The sequence below is a fragment of the Xiphophorus couchianus genome, chromosome 18 (assembly GCF_001444195.1).
Source record: "Xiphophorus couchianus chromosome 18, X_couchianus-1.0, whole genome shotgun sequence".
NCBI classification, from domain to species: Eukaryota; Metazoa; Chordata; class Actinopteri; order Cyprinodontiformes; family Poeciliidae; genus Xiphophorus; species Xiphophorus couchianus.
The window spans coordinates 14,881,362-14,893,259 of NC_040245.1; the positions used below are offsets into that span (position 1 = coordinate 14,881,362).

At 39.1% G+C, this 11,898-nt stretch overlaps 1 protein-coding gene across 2 annotated transcripts; it reads left to right on the top strand.

The window, feature by feature from the left end:
• The first annotated feature begins 477 nt into the window (after positions 1-477).
• On the top strand, positions 478-11,898 carry gmps (guanine monophosphate synthase). Of its 2 annotated transcripts, none has more exons than XM_028045535.1 (16): positions 478-670; positions 2,355-2,527; positions 2,676-2,790; positions 2,954-3,051; positions 3,952-4,055; positions 4,268-4,461; positions 4,802-4,967; positions 5,441-5,592; positions 6,096-6,269; positions 6,615-6,720; positions 6,922-7,037; positions 7,743-7,868; positions 8,566-8,681; positions 8,789-8,919; positions 9,442-9,614; positions 10,079-11,898. In XM_028045535.1, exons 1-16 carry the CDS (start codon positions 644-646, stop codon positions 10,178-10,180), a joined length of 2,073 nt encoding a protein of 690 aa, XP_027901336.1. In that variant the 5' UTR covers positions 478-643; the 3' UTR covers positions 10,181-11,898. The 2 variants fall into 2 exon arrangements, with proteins under 2 accessions (XP_027901336.1, XP_027901338.1); XM_028045537.1 differs by lacking the exon at positions 478-670 and adding an exon at positions 811-1,353.

An 11,898-nucleotide genomic window follows, 5' to 3' on the forward strand; every position in this document is an offset into this window, starting at 1 on the left:
ACCTCATCAGGATCATGCCCAGGCGTTGTAGGGAGGTCATACAGGCACGTGGAGGCCACACACAATACTGAGCCTCATTTTGACTTGTTTTAAGGACATTACATTAAAGTTGGATCAGCATGTAGTGTTATTTCACTTTAATTTTGTGTGTGGCTCCAAATCCAGGCCTCCATTGGTTAATAAATTTGATTTCCATTGATGATTTTTGTGTGATTTTGTTGTCAGCACATTCAACTTTGTACAGAACAAAGTATTCAATGAGAATATTTCTTTCATTCAGATCTAGGCTGTGTTATTTGAGTGTTCCCTTTATTTTTTTGAGCTGTGTACAAATCCACAGTTTATTATTGTTGCTTAAAGGTAATTAAACAGGTAAATAACACAACTGTTAGTTGTAGGCTGATTCTCAGCCTCCAACGCAGACAGTCCTACCCTTCCCCTTTACTATCTGTTGAATTTCACTTTGCGCTCCACCCATGAGGGGAGAAAGAGGAGCTTCACTAGACCCACAGCACAGTCTGCCTCTCCAGCAGTAGTCGGCGTGCTGATCCAAGAGCTAACCAGCAGCTCTCTTTCAGTGCGAGACCTGGGACAGTGAGGCGAAGGGGAGAGCTTTCTACACTGAACACAGCGGCAGACCCCCATGGCTCTGTGCAACGGAGACAGCAAGGTCAGTGGATAGGTTACTCCACGCCGCGACTCTAGCACTGAGTGGCCCGGGTGACTTGATCTGGAAGCCGTAGTACCCGCGGTTTAGAGACGGCCTCTGTGCACCTCAAGGGGGGGGGGGGAAAGTTAGTCAGCATGTTACCAACAGCCCCGCGGAGGTGCGGGTAGTCCGCTGTGTGCCTGTTGCAGTTTCCCATTTACGTGTTGCTCATAACTGCTAACTAGCTACGCGTCATATACCAGACTCATCTGACATGAAGCAAGTCTGTCACATATTTTTCCCACCATTTGCGTCTTCGTCGAGTATGTGCCTGCAGCTGCTGGCGCGACGCGACGTGGGTTTTAGCATAGCTCTGTAAACCGTGCTGCTAACAGGCTAACGCTCCTCGCTGTGTGTTCTTCGCTCGCTAGCACGCTACCGCTAGCTAGCAATCGTTAGCCGGGATGAATATGTTGGGGGCAGCATCGTTAACAGTGTAATAATGACATCATATTTATTTATTTTAGCCGCAGCATCGGCTTCGAAACTAAAACGTTAACTCGTGTCAGTCTCGTTTACTTTGCAAGGCTGCTGTCACTCAGTTTGAGCTAAAATAACGTCAGTCTGCTAACAATCTGACGAGGCTAGTTTGAGCAAACTTAAAACTGACACCGACTCCTACTGCGATGTTAGCGGGTCGTCTGGTAAGTACTTTTCCTGAACTTTCTTGGTTACTAAATATTTCTGTCCAACCTCTAGGTATTAGAACAGTATCATGTGCATTTAGAAACAACTAAAATATGCTTTCACTTTTCACATGGGTCATATTTCTGGTCTTACCGCTCTTCGTGGGATATTTTGTTGTTGTACATTGGTTGACTGGCACTTTCATTTCTACAGGTCCTCAACTGATGTGTTTTGTCACTCAAGCATATGCCATAAAACAAATGGTCCAAAATACCTTGACATGGACCAAGATCCTAGAGTAAACACGACTCAATCACCTTTTAAATACTCGTAGTCCATCAACCTTTTTCCTTGTCAGCTTATAAAGGGGTATATTTCACTAGAAAATGTTATGTGCCACAGAAACATAGACTCTGTCTAGGTAAACAGAGGGGAGATGTTACAAAAAAGACGCCATGCCCAGCTGGATTTGCTATTCTCTCATTATCTTCTGATGATGATGATGGATAGAACAATGCTCTGTGGGATGTTTAATACTTTAGTGTTTCATAAACAGAGGTTTCTGATTTTTTTTTTTAATATTGTCTCTGTTTTTGGTGATCTCTTACCAATACCCTCCCCTGAAATCCAGATTTTTCTCCTTTAGCTCCAGTTTCACTGGACCAAAATGTCCATTTAGGAAGCTGATCAAGCTAATAACCCTTGACTAGCTTGAGGTTTCACGTGATTTTTCTGAATGGTTGCAGCACATTTTCAAAGAGTGCCTGTCTGTCTAGATGTTGTAGCTCACATGTTCCTAATCACGTTGCGCCTATTTGTGAGTCACATTTTCCGCAAGGAGGTTAAAGATGGAGCACAGGAAAGTTTTGGAGAAGTTGACTTCACTGTGCTGGCTCTCATGCAGAGATACCAACTTAGCATTGACAACTTAGCATTGCATGTGTTTCTCTTTTTAAAGGCACGAAAACAGATTAAATTTAATCAACATGTTAATGTGTCTGTGAAACTGCATCCACAGCTGGATATCAGCACCTCGGCGCAGAATGGATCTTGCGAGGGAGCGGTTGCAATCCTGGATGCAGGAGCACAATATGGGAAGGTGATCGACAGGCGAGTGCGGGAGCTGTGTGTCCGCTCAGAGATTCTCCCTTTAGAGACCCCTGCCTTTGCCATCAGAGAACAGGGTTACAGGTGAGAATCCTGGGGTGGGGAGAAAGTGCCTTTATTTTATAGTTTTTCTCCCTTTTTGTATGCTTTCTTTAAAATGAAGTATGAAGGTGTTTTGTGGTTTTGCATTGTCTTTATGATTTTTTCTCTGTCTCTCTCTTTCACTCCTCAGAGCCATCATTATTTCAGGAGGTCCAGCCTCTGTTTATGCAGAAGATGCTCCGTATTTCGACCAGGCCATATTCACCATAGGAAAGCCCGTACTTGGCATCTGCTATGGGATGCAGGTAGCTTTATCCATGCTTCACACTTGAAGTGTCCTAAGAGGCTGTTTGCCTCTTAAGATAAGGAACAGCAATATTTCCTCTACTCTCTGAAATGATCTACTGTATTTCAAGCACACCATAACTAAGTCAGTTTGTAATTATTAACTCTGTGTGTTTGCCATAGATGATGAATAAAGTTTTCGGTGGTACAGTCCATAAAAAGAGCGTAAGGGAGGATGGAGTGTTCAACATTGTGCTGGACAACACCTGCTCCCTTTTCAGGTATTGTAGAAACTTTTTATACATTGAGTATCTGAAGTATGCAAACATAATTGTTGCAAAAATATTAGTTCAAAGGTTGTTGATATTATGAAATACGTACTTTTTTTATTCATGTAAATGCTTCTCTTGGCTTTGGGACTGCAGCGACCGATTATTTTAGTAACCGATTATTCTGACGACGGACCAGTTAAATAGATTTTTAAAAACCTGCCACATTCTGCAGATTTTATACAATATTAGAAATATTTTTTAAAATGCTACTAAACAAACAATTCTAATATTGTCTTAAATAAGAAAAAATATTTTCTTGCCTAAAAGAAAACGAACATAGCATTCTATTTATAGCAAATGATGCATTTGTAGTTAAAAAAATACTTCCAACATCAACATGTGAAAAATTCAGCCCTTTATATGTTGTGTTTTCAACAAATGACCTTTTTTGAAGTTTGTATGTTCTAGTTAACAATCAATTACTACATTTGTTAATTATTTTATTTGATTCATCACAATCCACTTTAATTGTTTCAGCTTTACTTGGCCTGCAGCACATTTCACTCAACTTTAAATTTAAACTAATCTTAACTACATTGCAAACTTACTTACTTAGATAAGTTTAACTTTAGGTAATCTTCGGTAATCTTCAGAATCACATTTATTTCTATACATTTTATTTCTTCTTGAAAGATGCAATTTCTCACACAATCCGAAAAAAAACAATTTGATCAGAAATATGTAAGTGTCAAAAACCTTTTCTCTCTAATATGACAAAAAATGTCACAGTCATTGTTATTCTAGACTCCTACCACAAACACTGGGGGTACACAATAACTATCACCCAACAGATCAGTAAACACTTCATATCTTCATTTGACGTTTGTGTGTGTGTGTGTTTCTAATCAGAGGCCTTCAGAAGGAGGAGCTGGTGCTGCTGACCCACGGTGACAGCGTGGATAAAGTGGCTGATGGCTTTAAAGTGGTGGCTCAGTCAGGGAGCATCATTGCTGGTGAGAGGCACTTTAGATAATCTTACATAATCAGAGTTTTGCATATTCTGTATTGTTGTCATAAAACTTAGAAGCATGCATAAACTCCTGTACTATTTTAAAAACGATGTGCAGCGTATTCTTTGCATATTAGAGTACGTAGTTTAATTCAAAAAGTTTAAATGGCACATGTTTGGCCATGATTTGTGTTAAAAGCCCTGTTTTCAATCTAGGGATTGCTAATGAACAGAAGAAGCTGTATGGGACCCAGTTTCACCCTGAGGTCGACCTAACAGAGCGAGGGATGGAAATGCTGCGCAACTTCCTGTTTGAGATTGCGGGTTGTACAAGTAACTTTACTGTGCACAACCGGCAGCAGGTTTGCATCAATGAAATCAGAGAAAAAGTGGGCACATCTAAAGTTCTGGTGAGTGAAACTGCCTAAAGTTGGAGGAAAAAAAATTTTTTGCTTTGATTTCCTTCTGGAAGAAAGAATATTTTCTGACTATTAAACTTGGTGTGAAGTGCTGTTGCTGATTAGGAGGTGGGTACAGAAGTGGTAGTTTGAAGATAAGTAGCAATATTTGTGTTCACTCTGTTGAATTAAAGTCATGACTTGGTTCTGCACTTTAGCGGGAGTTTTAAACGTCACTTTTTTTCACAGCGGACTAGGTGGTTAAGTCATAATGATTAGTTGGTTAAAATAACATTAAATTGATAAAATATTGATCTTGGTAAAACACAAAAGTAATTTTTTGGTTCAACAGGTTCTTTTGAGCGGTGGAGTCGACTCCACAGTTTGCACTGCTCTCTTGAACAAAGCTCTAAACCAGGAGCAGGTGATAGCAGTTCACATCGACAACGGCTTCATGAGGAAGAGAGAGAGTCTGAGTGTGGAGGAGGCCCTCACCAAGCTGGGCATTAAACTCAAAGGTAGAAAACAAGTTTTTAGTTGTTCTGTAGTTTCTGTAGAAGTATTTTTATGTGGGAAACACTTGAAGATTTTGGTAAAATTTGTTTTGTTTTTAAGAAAGGTGGTTAAGTTGTGACATTTACAGGTTGATAAATGTGAAAACCTGATCAGATTTTCAGTCACACCATTCAAAAGTGAACCTCGTGTATTTTTTATTTATTTATTTATTTTAAGAAAATTTGAATAATAAGACTAAAAACGTTTTTTTTAATACAGAAACATTTGGAAACTGAAAACTATGTAGATGTTCTTGACAATATATCATCTCAACAGTTGGTGTTAAGGAGATCCAGGTTCCTTTAATGGTGACCTATGAGTTGCACTTTCAATTGAATTACTGGAAACACCCATGTTCTTTATTTATTTAATTTACTGAGTTGTGCATGTCTAACCATTCTGTATAAATTAACCGTCAGTATGTTCGTTTCTGTAGTGGTAAATGCAGCTCACACCTTTTACAACGGGACGACAACTCTTCCAATCTCTGACGAGGACAGAACGCCACGGAAACGCATCAGTAAAACCTTAAATATGACCACCAATCCTGAAGAGAAAAGGAAGATTATTGGAGACACATTTGTCAAAGTAAGCAGAAGCTTTTTGACAATTCTATTTAAAATTGTCCTTTATGGTTTTCGCTCTTTATAGAATAGAAATACTCTTTATTGTCCCACATTGGGGGAATTTGGGTGTAACAGCAGCAAAGCAACAGGCAGAAATCTAAAAGAATATGTAAAGAACCCCCCAAAAAACAAAGAATATACTGTACTGTATCGATAAAATTACAACATAAAAATAATGTGTAGTTATTAATAATAGCTCCAAGGACAAGTAATGTCAGACAGTAAATATTTTTTAAAACTGTGCATGTGTAATTTTGTGTTAAAAGGAAACAGACTTTTTACGATATGTGAAAAATTAAACTGTGCCGTACCAGCAGAAATCTTATTTCAATTAGTAAAACTGTGGAAATAATTGTGCAAATACCAGCAAGAACGTAAACACTTCTTGAGTTTTAGTTTTGACTTACTAACCGATTGCTTTTAATATTATAAGTTCACTATTTGATCCTCTGTGTCACTTCACAGGTGGCTAATGAAGTGCTTGGAGAAATGAACCTCAACCCTGAAGAGGTTTTCTTGGCGCAGGGTACCCTGCGCCCTGATCTCATTGAGAGTGCCTCTCATATTGCCAGCGGAAAGGCAGAGGTCATCAAAACACACCACAACGACACCGAGCTCATCCGCAAACTCAGAGATGAGGTAGGTACTTGCTCACATAAACACCTACTGTCACCTAACTTGGACTGTCTGGTGTGAGTTCTTGCCATTTACTGAATGCAAGTTGGATTTCAGAAAGTAAATTGAAAAACAAATTAGTAAAGAATTTAAAACTCAGTATTTCAAAGAATTGTTTGCCTGCTCTCATGCTTAATCAGCACAGTATAAATACAGGTTCTGCTGGATATTTTTGCATTTATAGATACATTTTGTAGATATTTACTGATTGTGCTTATGAATTAGTTTGTCTTGCTTTTGCCCTTTCACCTAAATCCACAAATATGTGTAAACTGTAAAAATGCTGAATACATTTTTATTTACGTCCAGGGAAAAGTAATCGAACCTTTGAAAGATTTTCATAAAGATGAGGTGAGAGCGCTGGGGAGAGAGTTGGGCCTGCCAGAGGAGATTGTCTCTCGGCATCCTTTTCCTGGTAAGTAAACATACACATGTGCATTCACTGTCACTATAGTATACAGTTGTTAAATCAATACAGTCCACACTAAGTAAGCATTTTAAGCTTTTCATCTAATGTGTTTTCTCTTTTTTCAATCATATAAACAAGTACTGCTCACATAAGTGTCAATTCTGGCGCCAGTGTAAACATTATTTATTTATTTTTTTTTCCCTTTAGGTCCTGGTTTGTCCATCAGAGTGATTTGTGCTGAAGAGCCTTATATTTGTAAGGACTTTGCTGAAACAAACAACATCCTCAAAATTGTCACAGACTTTTCTGCAAGTGTCAAAAAGGTCAGTGAATGAAAAAGTCAGACTGTTTTCTTGTCTAATGGTCTTTTTGCAATGCATGAAAATACGATAACCATCATTAACTTTTATGCTACACTTTTCTCTAAAGTGTTCATGTTCTGTTTTAAATCTACTAAAGATCCACTTCAGTTGAACAAGTTCATGTCTGATAACTTGAGTCTCTTTTTTATTCTGATCAAGCATCTCAAACTTTGTCTGCAAAAAGGTATTCTTTGAAATTTGCAGGGACATAATTGGTGTTCGAGTTCATTTCTTACTGTGTAGTCCGATGACAACTCCCTGTTGCTTTCCAGCAGTAATATAATTTCTCACATGAAAGTTTATAGGAAGAACGAACTGTGGGAACATTCAGCATGGAGACAACGTGGTGCTGCGGTACAGCTTTGGACACACTGAAAAGTGAAGACTTTAGTGGCTGTTTCTTCTCTGGGTGCTTTGTAAATAATAATGAGATGCTTCTGGTTGATTAGTCACTCCAGAAATATCACCCTTGTAATCTAGTTTTTCCATTTTGCCCTGAAAATATAAAATTTACCTAAATAAAATTACTAACAACATTTAAGCCTCTTCAGTTTGCTGATAAAATAATTTTATGTTTATTCAGAGGTGGCTTGTTTTTCTGTTTGTTGGGACAAAGCCAGCTGCATTTCGTTATGTTGAACCTTCTTGTGTTTCCTTGCCGTCCAGCCTCATGCCTTGCTCCAGAGAGTCAAGTCGTGCATATCAGATGAAGAGGAGGAAAAGCTCATGCAGATCACCAGCCTTCATTCACTTAATGCCTTCCTGCTGCCCATCAAAACTGTTGGTGTCCAGGTAAACCAGAACATCAAATGTATTCAAACTCTTGAATCAGGGTCTACACTTTAGCTTGTCATAATTGTTACAATTTTTCATTTTCAGTGAATTTTCATCTACAGATTAGAGGACCTTGAGACAGAAGCTGTAGAAATATTTTATGCTTAACCCAAAAACAGCCTGTTCTGGAAGATGTCAGCTGTTTCGCTTATGTGGGAGAAGTAGCATCGCTTCAGAGACAGAGTTACTCTGACACAGTGTCTGTCTCCAGCGGTTTGCTTTTTGCTGGGCAGGGACAGTAATTTAGATGTTTCCCACAAGACACACCCACACAAAAGCCACCACATTTTTTTCATTACTTTTGTCTTGGAAAATGTGTTCAGAGCAAGTTCTTGTCTTAAGTGTTTGGATCAGCTAGAGATGAATGGCTCTAAATTCTGACAAACATTACCAAAGTCAGTCAGTGGCAGAGAGTTTGCTGTAGGTGTGCCCTGTGACTGCCTGTTAGAGACCAGAGGTTTAAATTTAACTCAAACCTCAATCTGTGGGCCAGACAGGGCACCGTGGCTAAACATAGACTGCTTTTGTGTGCCTAGTCTGAAAACGAAAACAGAACTTTATGAATCTTAAATGTCTATTTATTACACAAATGTCCTGAATTAATTCTGAAGACTTTTGTTCCCATTTATTTGATAGTGTTTTGTCTCTGTTGCAGGGAGATTGTCGGTCTTACAGTTATGTGTGCGGTGTAACGAGTAAAGAATCTCCTCACTGGGAATCACTGATGTTCCTGGCCAGACTCATCCCTCGCATGTGCCATACCATCAACAGGTAACACACACAAAAAAATCCCAATTTATCTTCAATCAGCAGAAACATTTAGAGCTCAGTGTTGTTAAAGACCTAACCTCAACTCTGTGACTCATGTGTTTCTCCAGAGTTGTGTATATTTTTGGGTCCCATGTAAAGGAGCCGCCAACAGACATTACCCCAACTTTTCTGACCACCGGTGTTCTGAGCACGCTCAGACAGGCGGACTTTGTTGCTCATTCTATTCTTAGAGAGTCTGGTAAGTTTCGATTTCTTTAAAAGTTAAAATTTTTGAGATGTGTGTATATATTTTCAATTTAGTACATAAATAATGTATTGGATGCCATGAACTAAATCCATCTTTTTTTCTTTGAAATCTAAGCAGTAGTGTTTTTTTTATAAAAGCCTTATACTAAGTGTTAACTTGAATGTGTGGAAAATCTTTATTTATTCTCATTAAAGGTATTTGCTTATGATATAAGCATATATATATTGAAAAGAAATATATCATATATTTCATCATAATATTCCATATTATGATATGTTTCCTTATTTCATCATAATATAAGGAATTATTAATTTTTACTGTTCATTTCTCTCATGCTTCCCTCATACATCTTCAAAGGAGATTAAAAACGGATCTGTATTCCTCCCTGTCAGGCTGCAGCATTAATTAGTATTCTCTGTGACAAATCTATTGTCACAGGTTTTATTATCAGATGTTTTTGAAACTAATCAGAAACATTTGGTTTGCCTTGGATTCTCTTTGTTTTTATTTCAGGTTATTCAGGCAAGATCAGCCAGATGCCGATCATCCTCACTCCCCTGCATTTTGACCGAGACCCCCAGCAGAAGCAGCCTTCCTGTCGGCGCTCCGTCGTGGTCCGCACGTTCATCACCAGCGACTTCATGACGGGCATCGCTGCCATGCCTGGTAACCATATCCCAGAGGAGGTAAGATAATATGATGCAGCCACATTATGTACTTTCAAATTAGGGAGTATAAACTCAGGATTTTACAGATTAAGGCTGGTGGGCACCAAAGGCACCAGCTCAATAAAATAAGATAATAATTTAATAGTAATTAAATTTACTAAAGTAAATTTAATTTACTTTACTTTAATTTACTAAAGTAAATTTACTTTAGTAAAGTGTGACTTTTAGTGATGGCTTAATTGTACAGACTAGATTGTAACGGTGCTCCATTGTGACTTGACAAGTTGGACTCAGCTGACCAAAACTTGTGAGTAACTAGGAAGTCCATGTCGAACAATGGGGGCGAATACATTGTCACATAGACACCGGTTGGTTTGAATGGGGTTTTTTTCCCCCCCAGTCAAAAGAATTGGTGATGACAAAAACCCCAAACAAAAACAAAACACTCTCATGATGCAACTTGGTTTTGGTCACTCCACCAGGTGGTGCTAAAGATGGTAAATGAGATCAAGAAAATCCCGGGCATCTCCAGAGTGATGTACGACCTGACTTCCAAGCCACCCGGCACCACAGAGTGGGAATAGAGCCACATCATGACTTCATATCAATAGGACACACATTCACACACAGTGCACAAACACTCTCCGCAGACACCGGAGGGCCGGTGAGCCGCTCTCTCTCTGTCCTTCCTCCCCCGATCCCTCTTTACTTCCTCTTTCTCTTCGACATTCCCATGGAAGGCAGACCGTACTGTGACGAAGCCCCTCCGTTCTGCACTCCCCATCACTCCCACTCCTACCTGGTCTTAATTTGTTTTGTTTTCTTTCTTCGGACGTAGGGATCCAGTAGTGTTGGTCATGGTTAATATATTATTTTTAATTCATGTACATGTTCTGGCTATTATACAAAGGTAAATCGCTGCTTCCTTTTATGAGCTTAACCTTTAAAGGCAAGCGGTAAGAAGCTGTGATGTTGACTCGATGTTGTGCCTAAAGATTAATTGTGGGGTGGATAAAATAAAAATGAGAGAAGCAAACAGTGTTGTCATGAACAAAAATGCAGTAGTGGGTTGGGGATGAACGTCTTCAGCTGTTGCTTTGTATTTTTTTTCTTGTAGTACAGAATGTTTTCAGACTATCCTCTGTTTGAACTCTCTCTCTATCTCTCCGCCTCCATACTGTGTTACAATTGAGGTTGTCTGAATCAGCAGCCTACATGACCAATCAATTTTTAAGCCCTTTTTTTTGTTGTTGCCAAAAGTAGAATATGCTGTGGTGGTGTTGAATATTGTGGGCTCCTCAGATTGTTTGGCTGGAGCTGTTGTGTTGTTTCTGCATCCTTCCTGGACAGCAGTCCACACCGCAGTGGCTTCGGAGAGATGACTCCTGGGAAAGAAGCCAACAATACCGTTGGTAACTTTGTATGTGCCTGTTCTGTATTTTCATGTTTTTTTGTTTTTTTTTCTTTTCTGGTGTGAAATGAATGGACTCTGTCCAGAGAGGAGAATGCCGTTCTCCTCATGCTGCAGTATGTGTGCTTTTTTTATGAAGAAGATTATAAAGGCAAACGGACTAATATCAAACCTTATAAGTACAGTAGTAAGAGCTTTTAACCACATCGTGTCACTTGCTGTTTGACGATTTGGCTGCTCCTGCATTGTGCAGAGGCACGTTTTTGCACATTTTTCACTCATGAAGCCTCGGTGCTACATCAGCATAAACATCAAGTAGGAACTTTATCTTAACTGTGTCCCTCTTTAGTGTTGAAGGTCCATTTAAGGGAGTTGGCTCGAGCTCCTGCCTCATTTCACGTTGTTGCGCCTTGTATACATGGTCACTTTCACAACTGTCGACGCATCATTTCCGGTCTCCCGTCTCATCATTTAGACCTCAGTGAATACAGTGCTCAGGTTTAACTGAGTTTTTAAAAGCGTGTAGTCTCCTGTTAGCGATATTTACCCTGGATGTGACACCTTCATCTGTTTTTGTGCCTCTCATCCTTCCGTTAGCTCAACTCTTTGGTGACCTTAACTGCTGTTTGTGATTCTGTTTTGCCTTTGTAAGCGTGTTTCTATGTTACACAAGTCCCCATAAAACAGCTAAAGTGGATTTTTTTTTTTAATCTCAATAAGATTAAGTTATGCAATATTGTCCTTAATTTTTATTTCCTTCAAGTTTGCTCAGCGATGTTCATTTTTCCTTAGTAACGTGCCTCAAACCAAGCCACTGCATGCAGTTTCAACTATGACATTTGTACAATGGAAAACTGAGCTTTAATAAAGATCTCAATGTTAAAACTTCTA